The 20,649-nt window shown below is 40.7% G+C and overlaps 2 protein-coding genes across 5 annotated transcripts in view; one reads left to right on the top strand and one right to left on the bottom strand.

Annotated features, from left to right (window-relative positions):
* The window catches only part of LOC120554212 (gastrula zinc finger protein XlCGF57.1-like), a 443,376-nt gene that overhangs the window by 174,575 nt on the left and 248,152 nt on the right, over positions 1 to 20,649 (top strand). The gene's annotated exons all lie outside the window — the stretch shown is intronic.
* Positions 4,871 to 19,758, bottom strand: LOC120554253 (dehydrogenase/reductase SDR family member on chromosome X-like). Of its 4 annotated transcripts, XM_039793036.1 has the most exons (10): positions 19,558 to 19,758; positions 19,394 to 19,475; positions 16,595 to 16,662; positions 14,582 to 14,981; positions 13,603 to 13,710; positions 11,000 to 11,068; positions 7,243 to 7,344; positions 6,947 to 7,154; positions 6,211 to 6,418; positions 4,871 to 5,528 (listed from the first exon to the last, which is right to left on the bottom strand). In XM_039793036.1, exons 4-10 carry the CDS (start codon positions 14,679 to 14,681, stop codon positions 5,346 to 5,348), a joined length of 978 nt encoding a protein of 325 aa, XP_039648970.1. In that variant the 5' UTR covers positions 14,682 to 14,981; positions 16,595 to 16,662; positions 19,394 to 19,475; positions 19,558 to 19,758; the 3' UTR covers positions 4,871 to 5,345. The 4 variants fall into 4 exon arrangements, with proteins under 4 accessions (XP_039648970.1, XP_039648968.1, XP_039648967.1 ...); XM_039793034.1 differs by having other exon boundaries at positions 14,582 to 14,995; positions 16,551 to 16,662; positions 19,394 to 19,758; XM_039793033.1 differs by having other exon boundaries at positions 16,551 to 16,662; positions 19,394 to 19,758.

Genomic DNA, 20,649 nt, shown 5'->3' with positions numbered 1-20,649 from the left:
ACCATTCCCATGTTCCTTCCATCCACCATCTCCTTCCTTCACCATTCTATTCCATTCTATTACTTTCCTTCCTTCTTATCCATTCCATTCCATTATTTCCGTGGGCTCCGCCTATCCATTACTTTCCTGCCACCATTTTAAGTCTCTTTATTGCTATGCTCTCTCACATCCATCCATGGCAATTCTATTTGATCTCATCCACCACTTCCTCTTCATTTTCTCCATTCCATATTCTTTCTTTCACTTTGCTCTTCACCTTTCACCTTCCACCAAGTATAAAGCCTTTCTTCTCATCTCAACTTTCTCCTTTCCTCCACCTTTTCTCTGCACCTTCCTTCCATTTATGCTTGGCTTCACCATTCCGTGCCACCTACTCCACCCATTCCACATTTCACTCCACCTCTTTCCTAATTTCTGTTTCCACTCCATCCCCTGTCATCCTTCCTTCCCTACCATACATTATCTTCTCATTCCTGCCCTTGCTGTATTCCATCTCCACCCATATTCAGGGTGTGCACCATGTGTCGTTATCCATCTCTCTCATGGTCCGTGTATGTGTTATTTGTGTCTTGTCGGATGTCTCGTCCTTGTCCACTGTTCTTCCTTCCTAGTCCCCTCACCACTCTTTTCTCCTCCTATACATCTTATATGTTATTTTATGCTATTTATTTATTACATCTACACTTCTGTCACGGGCTATCCTAAATATTCGTTCCTCGCCTTCTCTGTCTGTCGTCTGTTCCATAAATTCCCGGCCTTTCCTGTGTCGGTTCCATTCCTGTGTCTCCTCTACTCACTACATGGTTTGCTTGTGTGCCCTTTGTCGGGCCCCCCCCCTTCTTTTCCCTTCCTTTTCTCACATATCACCTTTTTTCTCCCTTTCTCTTTTTTCCTTCTATCCTCGCTGCTCTGTCTTATGTGTCTCTTCTTCTTCTCTCTCTCTCTCTCTCTCTTCTCCTCTCTCCTTCTCTTTTTATTTTTTTATTTTCTCCTTATGTTATTATGCATTTTTTTCTTTTTCTTTCCACATGTCTTGTATGTATCACATGTAGTTCTGCGTCTGTTATGTCTCTCTGCCTGTGTGTGTATGTGTGTCTGTGTATGTCTGTATGTGTATGTGTATGTGTGTCTGCACACACACACACACAGCATTTTGTGCTGGATCAAGGGGTTTGGACACACTTCTCATTCATTTGTGTTTCTTTTTTTCATGACTATTTACATTGTAGATTCTCACTGGAAGGCATCAAACTATGGATGAACACATATGGAATTATGTACTTAACAAAAGTGTGGAAATAACTGAAACGTCTTATTTTTTAGATTCCTCAAAGTGGCCACCCTTTGCTTTTTTGATAACTCTACAAGCCTTGGTGTTCTCTCAATGGGCTTAGAATGTGAAAGCATTGAATGAGAAGGTGTGTCCAACTTTTGGCCTGTACTGTGTGTGGTGTGTGTGTGTGTTAGTGTGTGTATGTGTATATATATATATTAGTGCTGTCAAACGATTAAAATATTGTAATGATTAATGTCATAGATTAACTCCACGATTAATCGTGATTAATCACAATTTATCTATTCTTAATGTCCCTTGATTCTTTTGTCCCATTATATTTTTTCATTTTAATGCTCTTGTCCCAACATGGAAAAGGGATCGGCTTGCTTTGTGCAAATGTTTTTTAATTGAATTGGATATAATATTCAATTTCACACTAACATTCTCACTTGAACTAATAATCCTGTCACATAATGTAACAGTGTTACCTAAATTTTCCACTGCTGATAGTACTACCTCATGCCTGAGGCGAGCGTGGCTGGTCGTCATACGCTGACTATGGTTTACCCGACTTATTTCCTGGTTCTCGTTCTCCATAACCAACGTAAAATCAAGGAGGGGTTAGCTTCCCTACTACAGGTTTCCCACCCAACGTGGTCAGAAGAACAAGAGGGAGACACTTTGTTTCTCACTGACTGTAGAGTCACTACGCGCCCCGAAGCTAATAGCCGTGGCGAGCCTACCCAGCTCTCTGACTCGCAAACGGTCTGTGGAAATTACAGATGCCGCACTGCTATGCCGCTACAAGACCAGCCCTTCACTCACTACCTAATGGCAAGGCGTCCAAGGTGACGTAACCCCATTTGTTCAGGTCCTATCCTGACAAATCCGCTATCCTAACCACTCGGGTGGAAATGCCTAACTCCAACCAATTGAGCTTAGCCGAAAGGGCGGGTCTAGCTAGATCCGGAAGAACGTTAATCCTTCTTTAACTGTCTATACGTTAATCATGCGATAAAACAATTGTCGCCCCGTTAAAATGGGTTTCGCGTTAACCCGTTAATATTGCTGTAAAGTAACAGCCTAATATATATATATATATATATATATATATATATATATATATATATATATATATATATATATATATATATATATATATATATATATATATATATATACAGCTTATTTCAGAACTTAATAGATGGTTGAGACCTAGTTGGGGGTGGGAGAGGGTTTTGTTTTTGTTCCTGAGTAATCTGTGTTGTTTTGTACCTGTAACGTAAAAAACGATACAAATTTATCATAAAAAAGGACTAATTTTTTACAAGATGATATAAGAAGTTAAAGCTGGGCGATATGGAGAAAATCAAAATGCATACTGTTGACCAAATACCTCACCAAATCGATATATTATTATTACATACATACACAACAACATACATATATAACAAAAACACAAGACACATATATATATATATATATATATATATATATATATATTATGATACATACACATACATATATATAAGATAATAACACACATATATATATATATATATATATATACATACACATATATATATATATATCAACATATATATATATAGGTGATGGGTATACACATATATATATATATATATATAATATATATATATATAGAGTAAAGAGTATATATATGGATACATATATGAGAGAACATATATATATATATATATTACATATATATATATACATATATATATATATATAAGCACACATATATATATATACACATATATATATATACACATATATACATATATATTAACATATATACATATATATAACATACATATATATATATATACATATATAAGTATATATATTAACATATATATTACACACACATATATATATATATATATATATATGTATATACATACATATAATATATATATATACATTATATACATATATATACATACATATATATACACATATACATATAGGTAGTACACATATATATACATACATATATATACATATGTATATATATATATATACACATATATACATACATGCCACACACACACATACATACATACATACACAAGATACATACATACATAAGAGACATACATATATATATATATGGAGTATATATATATATAGAGATATATATATATATATATATATATATATATATATATATATATATATATGATCCGAACAGACTATATATATAAATAGTCTGACAGAGATTTTATGATCTGTCCGGATTCTGCAGCTGCTCTGGAAACTAGAGTGGGATAATCAAAAGCTCGCCCCGATCTTGAGTTTCTTTTTTCAGAATTGGATTTGGTTGCAACATCACTTTTTGGGATATCAGATTCTGTTTACTAATCTGATATCATTTTTAAAAACTAACTGAGAAAACATTGGAGAACCCTTTTGCAAATATGTAAGCACATAATGTAATCTGAAAACTGCTGCCCTGGTTAAAAAAACCAATGCAACTGATCTCAGCTGGTATTCTGTCTATAAGGGAGTGGAATGGAAATTTCTAAATGACCCCAAACTTTTGACCGGTAGTGTATATATGGACGTAAGGACCCTTTCTGCTGTCAAAGTCTAATGGAAAAGCTAAACATCAACGGGAAAAGAACAAAGATTAATGTACGTACAATAGGTCACAAAGCTACTGTTCCAAGTTGCACATCTCTGGATATACTGGCATAAAGCTTCTTAGTATGTTCACACTAAAGGAAATGCCAGAGACGACTAACAATATCATCACTAAAGAAGAGTAGTCCAAGTGGTCTTACCTAAAAGATATTACTATTCCCTGTATTAACACCGATGTCGATTTGCTGATTGGCACAAATGCGTCAAAGTTAATCGAACCCTGGCAGGTGATCAACAGTCGAGGGGATGGACCGTATGCATTCACGACTGTTCTGGGATGGGGGATTAATAGACCACTACATGCAGTGCGAGAATGGCTACCCTGCTGTTACTGTTAATCGGAATTAAGTGGATTTTTTTTGGAAATGTGTGTTTAACCGCTAGTTAACTATGGACAATCGTGCGTCGAGTCACAATTAAACATCGATTGATAGCCCTAACTGAAATAGATACTCTCAAAGGGATTTTTTTTTTGCTTCTTTTAGACATAGTGTTAATAAGCAATAATTAATAAAAAAAATATTGAAATGAATTAATACAAATGAACGCAGCTGGAAAAAGGCTTCATTCACAATGTTCACAGGAAACATTCATGTGCAATAGCATCAACATTTGCTTGGAATACATTCTCCAGGTCCAAAATGTACAGTTCAGTCAGCATACCTGAGGCGATTAGAGAATAGGGTTGGGTATGGTTTGGAGTTTTTCCGATACCGGTGCTAAAACAATACTTTTAAAACAGTGCCTAAACCGATACTTTTAAAAAATGTAAAAAAAAAAAAATATATATATATATTTATTTTTTTAAAAGGAGCACAAAACGACAGCGGATGACATTAAAGAAGGCTTGTTTATTGCTAAGGCCACAGGGTCCAAATTAAATGATTTATTAAAAATGTAATAACAATAACTTATAAACAACTTATTTCACCAGTAAATTCCTGTTAAACAACAAAAACAACCACTGAATGGAAACAGGGTATTTTACAATAACTTTGAATGCAGCACGAGGGTGGCGAGGCAAGTTTCAAGTCAACTTTTACACTGTTTACCTGTGTCAGCATTTTAACCGTGTTTACTCCAGCTGCTAGCTAACGGTAGGCTAACGTTACCTGCCGCCAACTGTAGTGTTAACTAGAGTGACATGCGGCGATGTTTCAGGTGCCTCTAACGTCAGTGGGACTGGGAGCTCTGGCCATGAGCTGCAGCAACTCCAGTTCGCCAACACCGATTTTGCTCAGTTTTTTCCCCCCCATCGACAGTACTCGGTGACATCTAGCGATCAAGATTCAGGTAAAAAAAATCGTCCGGAATTCTCCTTTAAGGCACCCCTGCCGTATTAGCACCTGGTCTCGGTACCCAACCCTATTAGAGACACAGATCCACTGTGACTGTGGAGGAGTCAGGCCTCCTGAAGGCCCACCAGCTCACAACTCTTCTTCCACAGCTCGGCTTGCAGCTCAGAGTCGTAGGAAGTGTCCGAGGACTGCTTCCTGTGGCCGTTGTACAGGTAACAGCCCCCCACCCCCTCCATTTCAGAGGCAGCTGCAGCGTAGACGGATATGGATGCTCCCTGGGCCGGAGTCTGAGAAGGAAAGAAGAAAGCAGTTCAGTTCCTTGAGGTCTTTTTAGAAATTTAGATGGAATACTAGAATGGTAACACACACAAGCACTTCAGTGTGAGAATGTGAGGTAAAATCCATTTTTTTTGTCAAAGGAGTTTGGTGGCTTTTAAGAAAGACGGCTTGGGTGTACGCTAACAATAAAGACTTCTGACTTTTTCAGAGGCCTTTCCTTAATTTGTAATTATCCACATAAAAGCTTTTTTGCCATTTGACTTCTTGAATATGCATAACAGTAACAGCCATGCCCAACTTTCTTGCACATGCAGTCCTAAAAAAAAAAAAAAAAAAAAAAAAAAATGTCTTAGTCTCCTTACGTAGAAAAAGGGGTAACACTTTACTTGAAGGTATCTACATAAGAGTGACATGACACTGTCATGAACACATGACACTGTCATGACACATGAACCCTAACCATAACTTGGCATGACAAAAACCGAATGACATTAACTAAAAGAAACGTTATGTCATGAACGTTTATGACTTGTTCATAATGTTTATGGCACGTTCATGACAGTGTCATGTCACTCATGTAGATGCCTTCAAGTGAAGTGTAACCGAAAAATGTACTGTAGATGCTTTTCAAGATATCATGTCCTCGCTGGGATCGATAGACAGATCTAGACGAGAGAGTGAGACTGTTACCCTGAACAGGATCTTGGCCACCGGTTTCTTCAGAGCCTGCGCGATGCTCCATAGGTTGTCGTACAGCGGCGTGTTCACCATGCCAGGGTCTACGGCGCTGGCGGTCACCGGGAAGCCGCCGGCCGCCAGCTGCTCCTGCAGGTAGTAGGTGAAGAGGACCAGAGCCAGTTTGCTTTGGGCGTAGGCACCGAGGGAACTGTAGCAGTTGCTGGAGAGAGACAGGCACACACACTCCATCTGACTTCTGATTTTAAAGTTTAAAAGTGTTTCCCCTACAATCCCCTGTGGAGCTGACCAATCAGAGCAGACTGGGCTTTTCAGGAAGGCGGGCCAAGAGCTCACAGAGTGTTTCGGATAGAGGAGCTGCAGCAATGTGCAGTATGTTTTTTTGAACATCAAAGCTTGTAAACCTATTCTAGCAAACCCCAAGAGTACAAATATGACACTGAAAGGGAGTATAATAGGTGCCACCATGCAGCCTTTTGACAACATTAAAAAGAACGGTCATACATGTGGTTTTGGGAGTGAGCTTGTCCTCACCCTAACCAATCACTTTTTGTTGCTTAAACCTTAGTTAGTATAGTTGCTGCATCAACTTAAGTCGTTCGGTTTCACAACGTTAATTACGGCCACCGTGTTTTACGACGGTCAATAGAGCAGGAAGTGAGAACATGTCTGGCACGGACAATCTCCTACAAGACTTTAGAGCCTCCGGGCCGAGCTGCTCTCTCCTTACCTGCTGTTTAAGTCGTCCATGTGCACCACTCCCGCGTAGTGCGTAGCCGAGGACATGTTGACCACCCTGGAGCAGCGGCCCTGCCGTCCTGACCTCTTCAGCGTGTCCAGCAGCAGGTTGGTCAACAGGAAGTGGCCCAGGTAGTTGAGCGCAAAGTGGAACTCAAAGCCGTCCTCCGTCCATCTCTCAGGAAGCATCATGGTTCCAGCTACGCCAGAGAAGGACACACGGTTTTGGACTACGCAGTGTGTCAGTCTGTACGGTGCATTCAGTGCGAGAGTGTGTGTGCAGCGTACCGTTGTTAACCAGGACGTGGAGGGGGAGCCCTCGGTTTTGGAAAGTCTGAGCAAACTGTCGCACTGATTTCAGAGAGGTCAGGTCCACGAAGGCAAACTCAACTGGGAACAGAAAGCCAGGTTAGCACAGATTCTCAGAGCTCTGACAGAGTCCTCCATGTACATGAATAGGATATGATGAGTTCTGCCCTGTTTAAACTTTTTCAAGATTGGGTATTTCACTCAATATAGGCAATATAGGGTTAGATAGAGCTATATTTATAGAGTGTTTACTAACCCCCATTTTATGGCATGTTGGTGACGTTGAACTGGACACACCGTATAAAAACACAAAGGCCATCTCATCTATTGGCAACGAGAAAGAAGTCTATCGCCTTTAATGGGTTATCCCCCATAGAAAAAAAAACGCATATATTTCAATACATTTGGTGGGAAAGGAGTATAAGCCTCCTTTTCACATTACACATGGGAATTTGATTTGAATGTTAATATGAAACACTGGTTTGATTTTAATTTGAAGCACAGCTTTAAAGATAAATAGTTTGGAGTTAAAAAAGAATATTGGGACTGTACTGAATTGTGCCCTCTGGGGTTAGGGCTGTGTACAGCTTTGGGACTAGAATATGTTCCCCTGCTTTTATTACTTAGCATCATGTTACTCAGGAGTCCTTTGCTTGTGACCGTTTCCGAAAAAGAGCATTAGTTTTTAAAGACATCATATTATGTTAATGTTAGGTTCATAATTGTATTTAGAGGTTGTACCAGAATAGGTTTACATGGTTTAGTTTTCACCATATTTTTGTTGTACTGCACATTGCTGCAGCTCCTCTTTTCACCCTGTGTTTTGAGCTCTCCGTTGTGAGGCATCGCACTTCTGTTCCATCTTTGTTGGGAGTCGCACATGCGCAGTACCTCGGTAAGGACTACTAGCCAGTCAGAAGCAGAGTATGAGGGCGTGCCACACGTGCAGCTAGGCGAGCATTGTAACATGTGAAACAAAGTGACACAAAATGCTGCGCGTTTGCCGCAGAAGTAAAGGCTGGACTACAATAGAGCTGTTTGGAGCAGTTTGTGAACAGTGTTTTCTGTGGGAGACGGTAAGTCCTTTCTTCTGTCACTTTGTAACACACATTACAGTGCTCACCTAGCTGCTAGTGTGGCATGCCTTCAAACCAAGCTAGTTAGAGCTGAGGCCCCAGGAGTTCAGATAGTTGTATGTCCAGGAGACATGGCAAAGACTAATTTGTTAACATTTAGATATCTTATCACTAACTTATCGAACGTCTTGCTCCAGTCTAGGTAGCGAAGCTGGTTCGGGTTGTTCTGCCTGTGTTTCGGGATCAGACTCGGGTTGGAACATGTACGGCTGAGCCGTAGCCATGGTTGCCGGCTGAAGCGGGTTTGTTTTGGATCACTCTAGTTTGCTTGTCATGGCCCGCCCTACTCTTGCTTCTGACTGACTAGTAGTCCTTACCGAGGTACTGCGCATGTGCGACTCCCAACAACGATGGAACAGAAGTGTGATGCCTCACTCGTTAGCTAAAACGGAGAGCTCAACACACAGGGTGAAAAGAGGAGCTGCAGCAATGTGCAGTACGACAAAAAATATGGTGAAAACTAAACCATGTAAACCTATTCTCGTAAAACCTCTAAATACAATGATGAACCTGAAAATGAGAATAATATGAGGTCTTTAAGTGAACACTCCACTACATTTTGTTAGGCCTGCTGTGGCTGCTGCTGCTGGTAGCTCTGTATCTGCTCTCCCCCTCCCCTCTGTCTGTCCTTAATTGCAGGAGTGAAGTCTGGTGTGCGGGAGTCAGGGTTCCAGCTGCAGTTCATCTACACCAATCACCTCTGCTACAAGTACCTGGTCAACCTACCACTCCTCGTCGGATCAACTATGTTAGTCTCGCTGCTGATGCCACCTGCTAGTTGCTCTGTGTTTTGGCCTGTTCTAATTGTTCTCTTTTGTGCTACAGTATATTGGAACCTGACTCCTGCCTCCGCTTCACTCCTGCTTGCCATAACTGGACCTCTCAACGGACTCAACACCACCACTTGGACTATACGGTATTATTCCTGCTCAGAACCCTGGACCTGTACCCCTCTGTGGACCTGGACTTGTTATCCCCTTTTCTTAAAACCTGGAACTTTGAACTTTGGAATAAATCTGTTAACTCTTCTCCGGCTCTGCGTTGTGTCTGCATTTGGGTTCAATTCTGTCAAAAACGTAACATTTAGTAGGGAAATGTATTTGTACCCACAGAATTGTTACTACTTTGCAGAATAACTTCAAATACGTTGTTAAAATACTGTACCGGTATAAGAAGAAGGTAAAATAAGATTAACCTGGACAAGCATCAGTAACATGATAATGTAACAACAAAAGATGACCAATGAAGAGTTCTGAGTTGAAAAAGGAGGTTGCGTTTCAACAATGGAGATTCTCGGTGGAGTGCTAAACTTAATGTTCCAAAAAGTGAAGAAAAGGTAGCACATTTCGACAATTCCGGCGCAAAATGAACCTAGGGGTTAATAACACATGGGTACAGAGTCGACCGTTCTCTGGGATATGTTTTCATGCTAATCGAATGTGACCAGTTTTAGCGCTAACCGCTAATTAGCTTGTAACGCTTATATTCGGGGCACTGGTAAAGTAAACAGAAATCGCTATTTCTATACCACTAAGGAAGGCTCAAAATTGCACCACACTCAACGGTAGCATAATGAGGGTCCCTACATGTAAACCGTAGCATTGAGAAGTTTGTTAGTGTACAGACAGTTTATTACAAAGATAAAGACAGTACCGTTCACGTATACAGGTAGGCGCCATCTTGGGAAAACCAGTCATGACCAGTTGAACCACGAACGCCGTGCTTGAGCTATGTTACTGGTAACTATCTTTTTAATAAACTGTCTGTACGCTTACAAAGTTCTCAATGCTTCGGTTTACATGTAGGGACCCTCATTATGCTACCGTGGAAGTGTGGTGCTATTTTGAGCCTTGTTAGTGGTTTAGAAATAGCGATTTTGAATACTAGCATTACAAGCTAATTAGCGGTTAGCGCTAAATCTGGTCACATTCGATTAGCATGAAAACAAATCCCAGAGAACGGTCGACTCGGTACCCATGTGTTATTAACCCCTAGGTTAATTTTGCGCCTTCTTGATTTTGTTGAACACTCTGGAGAAGGCTTTGTGGACAAACATATCAGCATTGATTTATTGTGATGCGAGCCTTATTAAACAAGTGAAATGAGTATTTGTCCTCTTTAACTTGGGAACTAGAGCGGTGCTACATTTTCTTTACTTTTTGGAACATGCCCGATAAGTACTTTAACCCTCACTGTTGTTGCCGATACTTATCTACGTTTGCTTTTAACTTCTTTTCGCACCTGAATATGTGAGCGTCAAAGGAGAGGGCAATAAATCATCAATTATTGTTCATTTTCTCTGCTGTTCAGAGTAACTAGTGTTATTTAGAGCGGTTTAATCTTCATAAGCCTTTTTTGGCTTCTAATCTCCCTGTGCAATGTTTTTTTTTTTTTTTAATAATGTGATAACTAAACTAATCATTTCATTGTTTTGCTAACAGTAAAATAACTATTAGCTAAAGTTTAACTATCAATTTACCATTTATTATTTTTGTACAAGTTTAAGATGAAATACTGTCGAATTAGCTTTAGCTCGCTGCTCGGTCACTTCACATTTTAAACCAGACTGTTTTGGCTGAAAGGACCTGGAGAGAGATTACCTTTCCCCTTGCAGTCTTCTTCCTGAATCCTCGGGATGGCCGCTGCGCCTTCTTCGCGCTCGTTTCCAGCTGGAGGTGATGGAGATCAGAAGCTAATGTCCAACAGATATTCACCCAATCCTACTGCCTACACTGAGGCTACATCTACACTACGTTTTCAGTTTTAAAAAAGGTCCAATATGTAATATTTACTGTAATAAATCCCAAAATGACCCCAAAGTTTTTAAATACTGACAACAATGCTAATGCCAGTACTTTCTCCTTTTGAAATTTCCGTTCTGTGACGGAATGTCTGTGTTTCGGTCTGTGCGTTGTTATCAACTGCCCAGTTTGATACAGCTACAGCTGTAACGTTAGCACAGCCATGAAAGCAGAAAACAAACAAACAGGATCAACGGAGACAAATTCTCCCTGATCTACAAAAAATTGCAAGTTTTTAACAGTTGCGTGACCAGAGACGTTACAAACCCTGGGTAAATATTGGATTGGAATGTATTTGAAAGATGGAGACAGCTTAGAGCCCAAAAGGACGCCGAGTTGGCTAATTTCCTCCTGAACAGGTAGCTAAGCATTAGCTTCAGGCTAATTTATCACGGCTGCAAGGGACGGGCATTTTATGCAATTTCAACATTTGTGTACACACGTTGGTTACTCGCATAAACAAATTGAGACACTGCCAGTAAAGGTCCCGATTGATCCTGGCTAATGCCGCCATGCTAACCGCTAATGTTCTCAGGCAAGCGGGCCACGGCTATTTACAACATGTAGCCTGTTCAGCGGCTGTAGCCGACAACGGGGAGTTATTTTAAGCCTGTAAATAAGAGACGAGCGTGAGTATGCAATGTTTAGCGATTGTTGCCGTAATTCTAAGCCAATAAAGTGTGTTCAGTCTTAAGCTGCATTTTGAAAGAAAACAAAAAACATCTCTGTGCAGTGCACACAAGAGTTTCACCTCCAGTAGCAGAGCTAATCTCCGTCCATGTTAACTAATCATGGACGTATGAGCTAAAAAATACAGAAAATACTTTGGAGAAAGAACAACAATGGCGAAAAGTAGGAGCAGGGATTTATTAGCTTGGAGCGACGACGAGGTGGAAATGTTACTGAAAGGTGTCTAAGTTACCTAACCAATAAGTGACTGATGTGCATCGTTGTTTCCAAAAGTCTTTGTGCCCTTCCAGACTATAAAACAACCCTGAAGTTTTCAAGCCAAATCGGGGGCTGTGTGTATGCAGTGTTTCAAAATGTCTCCGTTTTAGGGGCTTGGAAATGCCGGAGAAGTGTGGACGTGAGGTGTAAATGTAGCAAAAAAACGTTTTTAAAAACCAAAACGTAGTAGTGAAGACGCAGCCGGACTCAACACTTGTGTCCTCTCTGTGTCCAGATTCTTCATTCGTCCTGAACATTATTTTCATAATAAACACTTAATGGATCCCAGCTTTACTTTTTAAACATTGTGTCTATTGAACAGAACACAAAGGGGATAGCTGGATCCTCCAGAGGCTAAAGGTGGACCTTTCACACTCGTACATCTTTTATATATTATTCACACAAGCTCTTTGATTTATAGTAAATACAAAACAGTGGGTTCCATGAGTTCCTTTAGCCCGATTACATAGGCCATACCTTGCTTTCCCTTCTTAAAAAAACAGGTTAAAAAAGAACCGCACTCCAGCTTTCAGTTGCAATTTTGTTCTCTAAATCTTCAGGATGTAGACCAAAAATGGTCACACACCGCAGGCCTGAACTTCTCCAACATTACTCGGCAGAGCTGGATGTAGAAAACGCAAATGTGTGAATCAGTTGGACAAGACAAAAGTCTTTACCCTGCCAGCTCCTGAGCACAAAGTCTGTGTAATGTCCGATCAAGCCCAAAGTGTGGGAACTCACAGCGAGCGAAAAGGCGCATTGATGACGGTTCTATCACGCAAAAACCAGGAGACAAACGAAACATCCAAGGGTGAAGAAGAAGAAGGGCGATTTACACAGAGATGCCAACAAAAATAAAAATAATAAACTTTGTTTATGACCAAATTAGGAACCGACTGTGACCGCGGTTTTATCAGCATCGTGTTCTGCCTCCCGCACACTCTACCCAGGCGCCAACCTTCGCCTAAACCCAAGGGAGGATCTCCAGGAAGTGAGAACGCGTCTGACACCAATCTCCTGTTGTGCGCTACATGTGGGAAAGAGAAACTCTGGACACAACAGGACCAGATTGTGCCGACACTGTTCGGAGTCCATATGTAAAAACGTCTATTAGCTAGCAATCAGGAACATGTGCATTTATCAGCTACTCTCTTTTTTTAAAAGCCCACTAAACAGAGCGTTGAAGGGCAGCAAAAATTGTTAGAAATGTTGAACTACACATTTTGCTACGCAAGAAAGGGGCCCTGTGTTGTTACGTACGAGTCCAAATAAAACCAGATTCTAAACAATTAGGGCGCACAATCGGTGTCTTCATTTGACATTTGCGTCATTCATTTTCATTTACAGTTAAACAAATAAAGTGCAAACTAAAGCCTGACTGCAGAGATGTATTAGGAAGGGGAGGCAGGGTGCGTGTAATCTGGCTGAAGGCGTGTGATTGGACAGGAGCCTACCTATGACAACATGCATGCCGAGCTTTGCCAGATGTTTCGCTGTCTCAAAACCGATTCCTCTGGTACCACCAGTCACAATGGCAACTCTTCCATTCTGCTTGGGCAAGACTGTGGGAGGAGAGAGGGGACCACATCAGAACATTATACACTTCATTTCCTGAACATGCAGTAGGTGGAGAACCGATTCCTACTTGAAATAGTTTCAAAATTTACGGTTCCAGTAGAATCGAAAACATACACATTTTGAAAAGGTACACAAACATGTAGGTAGTTACTGAGGAATGAATGAGGAGCGACTGGTTAGTTAATTAGTAGTTAATGATTAACTGATTCAGCACTAATAATTAGTTACTGTATGCTATGCCAATGCTTCATAAATGGTAGTCAATCCTTAAAGGTCCCATGGCATGAAAATTCACTATGAGGTTTATTAACATTAATATGAGTTCCCCCAGCCTGCCTACGGTCCCCCAGTGGCTAGAAATGGCGATAGGTATAAACCGAGCCCTGGGTATTCTGCTCTGCCTTTGAGAAAATGAAGGCTCAGATGGGCCGATCTGGACTCTTCTCCTTATGAGGTCATAAGGAGCAAGGTTACCTCCCCTTTCTCTGCGACTAACCGCAAATGTCACAGTGTTCAAACGGCCAGCGTTGTGTCAGATTTGGTTGACGACGTTAACTTGTTATTATATTGCTGGGAGGTTAGGCTATATCGCGTGCGCCACTATGAACTGCACGTGCTTTGCTTTTTCCCCATACGCGCCGAACTGAATACAAGACTTCGGTTTCTAAAAGTCTGAACTCAGAATCCATCAGCTATGTTCATTAGTCGACAAATAGCACAATATGTCTGTAAAGTGTCACATTTCTAACCGAGTCTTGGCATGTGCATGGGGATAAATTATAAAGTTGATGAACGGATATAAGCGACACAGAAAAAGACATTTACACAATATAGCAACTTGTACTGTGAGCTGACCTGGGAGCGTAAAAGATCTGTTGAAGGTCTGATAGAGAAGAACTTTGATTCCGCAGAAATGCAGCTTGAGAAGAGGCACCAGCACTGACAGCAGCCACATCCTTCTGTTGCGTCCGTCCCAGCGCAGCTTCAGAGTCCTATTGTGGGTCACGGTAGCCTAATGAGTCCGGCTCCGAGCCTGCTCAGGCTTTATCTGTCCGTGATTCCGCCCTCGAGGTAAAGTGCGTCACAAGATGCCCCAAAATGGTGCAGATTAACTGAGAAACACCCATGGTTACATTTATGAATGCGTTGTAGTTTATTGTAGCCTGAAGCGAATGTTGTAGACCCGGAGAAAGGGAAACTTCTTTGGGAAAATCCACTTTTAAGATAAGATGAGATAACACACCAGGGGAAATTCCTGTGCAACAGCAGCTCAAAAGAAGAAGAAAAAATTTACACACATCAGAATAACACAAATACACATTAAGTATAGGAGAAAAATATACATAAAAGTATAAGAAATAGAAAAAGTAGAATGTTATAATAGTAATAATCGTAATAAAACAAACATATTTACACAATAAACACCCTTATATAAACAGACAGTATATAAACACAGATATAGAGATGAGTAAGGTGCGGATGAATAGAAATGACATATTGCACAGTTGGAGGTAACACAGTGTAATAAATAAATGAATATCCAATGCAGAATTTTGTCCAGTGATGGCTCATATTGCAGAAACAGCTAGCAGTGCTACATTATCATGTTGCATTAAAGAGTCTGACTGCTGCTGGAATGAAGGAACTAACAGATATCAGCATGGAACTTCCCCAGCCGATTACTGACATTAGGACAGTCATTTTTTTTCCCGAAATGTTCTGTTTAAATACGCAAATAAGGCCTTATCTAATGCTAACTTTCGGTGAATTTGGGAGAAGTCTACGGACACAAACGAACAAAGCGTAGTAAAAATGAAGAGCCCAAAATTTTACGGAAAAACATGCTTCCGCGTCGAATCGACTCAACGTGCACTTTCCCAAAATTTCTAACTTTGCGTCCAGGCGACGCAGACCGCAAGGACTGTGATTGGTCAACTCGTCCTGTGTGTTGATAGTCGGTGTTTCAAGCAGCCTACCGTGGGGAGTAGCAACATGCTAGTTCGCTGACACGAGCTCTGCAAATAAACTCAGACATATTTTGGGTTATCCGTTTGTAGAGTGTCTATATGTCAGTAACATTTTGAAATTAGCACTTCCCCAGCAAGCAGTACTTTGTGGGCAGTTGTGCTAAAGTTTCGCGAATTCAGGTATAATAGAACCACCACCAGTTAGTTTCCATCCAGAGGACTAGAGGGGAAACAGCTCTGTGCTGTGTTTTCAAGGTGTAGTGCAGGGAAATATGATCCGCCGTGAGCACGGTGTATTTTATTTTGAAAATGAACCGGATGTTTTATTTTGTTTCTGTGCTCTACTTCCTGTCCCGCACTATCTGCCGTGTGCTGAATTGCTGCGGCGCTCTCCTTCGGAACCGTTCCGCAGCAGTTATGCATCTGGTGGAAATCCCCGGTAAGACGACAGTATTAAGTGTCTCGCGCTAAACTCATTTGATAACAGTGGAGAAACATTATGATATGCAGGGCTGCGTGATATGAGGACGATATTCCAATGTTACATAAATATCGTGATAAGGATCATCACTTGAGATGAAAGGCATGTATTAAAGGGTTCTCAGTTCTGCCGCTTTCAGTGTTCTGCTTAAATACAACACATTGCTTGTTGAATTTAAAACAAACAAAAGGAAATCATTTCCAACATTCTTTCATTTAACAATTTGAACATTGAACACAAAAGGCACTCAAAGTGTCTTTTTGCCACGTGTCGCAACCTTCCGTGATGGGTTTATTGCGCGATTTGATATGATAATGTGGGAAAAAATTTTTTATTTTTTTATTGTGCAGCTCTAATATGCCGTCTTATGTCTTACCTCTGAAATAAGAAGAACGAATAAAAAGGGGCTGGGTAGCTCACCTGGCACAGCGTGAGCCCCCCTTTCACTGCTTTGGCTGTCCTATCAAATAAAAAAGGCCCTAAAATGCCTAAAAAGAAAGAAAGCATGATGAGTTGTTGCAGTTGTATACTACTGCCACTAAATATGGCTTAAGTATATTATAGTAAGCAAAAAAAATTAATTCTTTATGGATCTACTGAAGCTGCTGATGTCTGCGTAGACACGGGTGAAGGCAAACGGCCACAGCCAGGATTTTAGAAACATTGAACACCGCTATTTCTTCAATTGTTTGGAATTTTTCTTTTTTTATAGGCTATATATCTTTTTAGTTGACTGGTTATTTCAGAGAGGGCCCTCTTGTGCCGCAAATTCTCAGTAATCGCACATGAAATTCTGCACAGCCCCTAAAAATAAGACTATTTTCTTGATTTTTTGTCTATAAAAAGGTGATTAATTTAGCACTTTACAACTAAATGATTAATCTTTGCAGTTCTAATGGTTAAACAGAAACAAGTTTTGCCCGCAAATGTATCTGGGAAATGAATATAAATAGTCTTCTCCGAATGGGATTAGTTAAGGGCTGGGAGACACAGATAATCTCACTGGGGAGTTTTTCCTTTGGCTCTTTTGATTTCTGGCAGCGCATCTGGATGAATAATTAATCATGGCATGACAGAGTGTGACCACTTCTGTGCACCCAGGGTATGTTTGACTTTTTGGGACCGTATCTAAACATTTTTACAAATCACGAGTTGAAATGTGACCCGTCGACATGTCTGGGATCTGTGACGCTCCGTGAAAGAAAGCGTTCAGACTCACAAAGTAGGCAGTTAACATTTCCAACCGTGCACATCCTGCCAACGCCACACCGCAACCAGAAAAACATCGACAAGATCAAAACAGGGGGAAACAGTGGGTTATCAGAACCCGGGGCTGACCTTTTAGATAGTTTTCATACGTTTAGATTTTGTTACAGCAAAACCCCCTCGAATCCTCCTGGAGATGTAACCCATAGCGATGCCTGAACAAGTAGCCATTTCAAATTCCGAAGCACTTCTGAAGAGAGAAATGTGTCTGTACGCACAGAAACAGAAATACATTTCTTACGTACGTGTCCCCAAAATACAAATAACTAGTAATATCAATTTTCCAGAAATTTTGAAAATAATCAACCTGATCTCACAGAATTCCGTGAAATGAACACGGCCCCTTAAGTTAAGGAAAAGGTCATGGGTGGGTTCCTTATGGTTCCATGACGCGCGGGACAACAACGGGACGGTTACGATTGGGTTTAGGAAACGGGACACAATCCCCGGTCTCCTGGGTGAAAGTCCTACATTTGACCCATCCACCCCCCCCCCCAAACAACCTCCCGACGCGGATTTTCGGGCTTTCATACTACCGTAGTCGCTCCTAATGCCACGTCATCTTCTCATTGACTTTACATTGGCATCGTTTTCCGTGGTGGTCACAAAACATTTTCACACGTTCCGTGCCACCACCACGTATCGCGGCGTTAACAGTTCGTGATCATTTCGCGGCATTCTGTGAGACCAGGCTGAAATAACAGACCAGGTTTCCCTGACGATAAAAAGCCTCCTTTTGTTGTTCGGGTGAGATCTAGGTACGGGAGCTAAATGTGCCTTCTCTGTTCAGCGATTGATAACCGAGGAGTTTGAGTTGCATTTTAATTTTTATTTATTATTTTGATGTTTCGATGCATGTCTGAGGAGTGTGTCTCGTGTTTAGCTCCGCGTACCTCAGCAACCCGTTCTCACTCCCAACCTGTAAAATACGGACGCTTGGTCATTGGCTCTCAGCGTCAGATACCGACGCAATAAGCACCCTTCAGCGCCCGTATGCAACTCACCGGCAGAGCAGCAGCGCGACCGCGGCGCTGTAAGATGACGTAGTATTAAGAGCGACAACGGGAGCGAGTAGTATGAATGGCTGAAATTCTGCGCAGGGAGGTTAGTTGGGCCAAACAACACAGGACTTCGTCTGCGTCAAGGGCTGCAAAGGGGCAGAACTTTTCCGGAACATTACCGGAAATTTTTCCAGCAAATTTCGGGAGCTACAGCTACACTCAAACTGGCCTAAAACTTCATACAACACGGCAAACAAACTGAAATATACTAAATGAAACAAAACGCAGCAAGTGCATGCGTTAAAAACATGCACTAGGACAAGAATTTAGCCACTTGTTTCCCACACAAACTCATTATTCTCGTGTGGCTATTAAAACATTTACTTCAAATTTAGTATTTTCCTTCAAGACAGAATGATGGAACTAAAACACAAAACCCCCAAATTAGTCTATTAAATCAATCCAAAAGGTCTTTGATAAAACAATTTATTAAAAAAACAGGCAAAAGTCAATAAAACAACTAAAATAATAAAAAAATCAAGTCAGCTTGTGCACACATCTAAACCGGTAGAGCAGCAGTGTCAGTCTCTGTTTTGTAGGGATACAAATACACGGGTTGGTGGTCACAGTTGTTTAAAATAGCATTTATGTCAACCAGAACCTACAGAATGTGTACATCGGGCTGTGTACAACGCTCCGGTCAGTAATCAGTAGGACATCTCGTAAACCCTCGGCGCCAAGCAGACATTCACGCTGGACCTCAACGAGTCAATCCTAACTGGGACGCAGGAGCAGCACAGCACAAGGCGACATCGGTCTGGAACACACTGTGGATTGGAATCATCTACATTTCGCAAACTTAAATGGCACGAACACGGCTGCGCTATCGTCCCGAGCGCTGCGTCGGCCAATTGTGTGGGCGGAACAAATGCCAACTTAACCTGCTGCTTACACAAAGAATGATTTCCAGTCCGGCTAAATCCAATCTTTCAACATCCTCGGTCCGTGTGAGACAGGAGTAGCGCGGTGACAAACTGCAGGCACAGGAGACGGGCTTTAGTGAACGATATAACCACGAAGCAAACAGAAGACCAGTACTGCAGAAACGAGACTGACAGCAAAGTCTTGTCTCCAATCTGACGCAGAGCTGCAGGAGACACCAGGTGTAATAATCAGAGGCTGATGGCTGACGAGGTGCAGCTGGACTCCTGACTCCCTCACAGCTGGCTCCACTCCTGCAATCAAACACACAGACACCAGCACAGGGGAGGAGAGAAACACAGAGGCTGCATCTCAACATTTTGTTGTTCTTTTTCAACACTTTACCCAATGTTTTTTTTTTTTTTTTTTAACCATTTCCTTTTTTTTTTTTTTTTGATTTTTTGCAGCAATTGTTTTCAATGTTTTTTTGTTGATTTTACCCAGCAATTTTTGTTTTATGTTTTTGTCGTATTTTCCAGCAATTTTTTTGATGTTTTATGATTTTTATTTATCACGTTTATATGCTTTTTCCAACATTTTTGTCACTTTTTTTCCCAACGTTCTTAATTTTTTTGTGTTCAAATATAAAATTAAATAAAAACACGCACATTCAATAACAGCAGTGAACTGATCATTTATTTTTACTTGTGAAGAGTAACGGTTGTATGGAACCATCCACATTATTTTCTTTGACAATTTGTTTGAAAGAAACCCAAATTTCTGAAATGAAATTTATACAGCCTTTATACATACTTTTTTGCATAGAATACTTGGCTATTAAAAAAGCCTAATTGTTGGAATAATTTAATAAATCATGTTTTAATGTTAAAACACATACATGTGGCACGGTGGATTAATTATTAAATTAACTAACTAACGTGGATGGCTACCTTAGTGACTACCTTACCTATAAGCCAGTAAGCCCATCATTAGTGGAGATTTATATTTGCTAATAATATGTTGGATTCATGTTAAGAGTTAAAAATGTTTGAAAATACTTTAAGTGTTCTACATTTCTCAAACATTCAAGCTGCTTTTTCAAGTATGTTCAACTGTATCTGACTCATACTCCTTCAAGCCTTAAAATGTACCACATCTTTCATACATTTGGAGTTCTTCTTACACATTTAAGCCAGCAATTCAGTATAGTGGCAGTAGTGGTGTAGTTCCAGAAAACCTTCAAATATTCCCTTTTTGTTTCATACATTATTGGTCTTATTCAACATT

The sequence above is a fragment of the Perca fluviatilis genome, chromosome 24, assembly GCF_010015445.1.
Source record: "Perca fluviatilis chromosome 24, GENO_Pfluv_1.0, whole genome shotgun sequence".
Classification (NCBI taxonomy): domain Eukaryota; kingdom Metazoa; phylum Chordata; class Actinopteri; order Perciformes; family Percidae; genus Perca; species Perca fluviatilis.
This window is presented reverse-complemented; position numbering and strand designations above follow the sequence as displayed.

Excerpts from the sequence above, each read along its gene's own strand:
- LOC120554253 (XM_039793034.1), bottom strand. The coding sequence starts at position 14,681 with ATGTGGCTGCTGTCAGTGCTGGTGCCTCTTCTCAAGCTGCATTTCTGC. Across the intron at positions 7,155-7,242 it reads CCACGTCCTGGTTAACAACG|CTGGAACCATGATGCTTCCT; the intron begins GTACGCTGCACA and ends TCTCTGGCGTAG. Across the intron at positions 5,529-6,210 it reads TGGCCAAGATCCTGTTCAGG|ACTCCGGCCCAGGGAGCATC; the intron begins GTAACAGTCTCA and ends TTTCCTTCTCAG.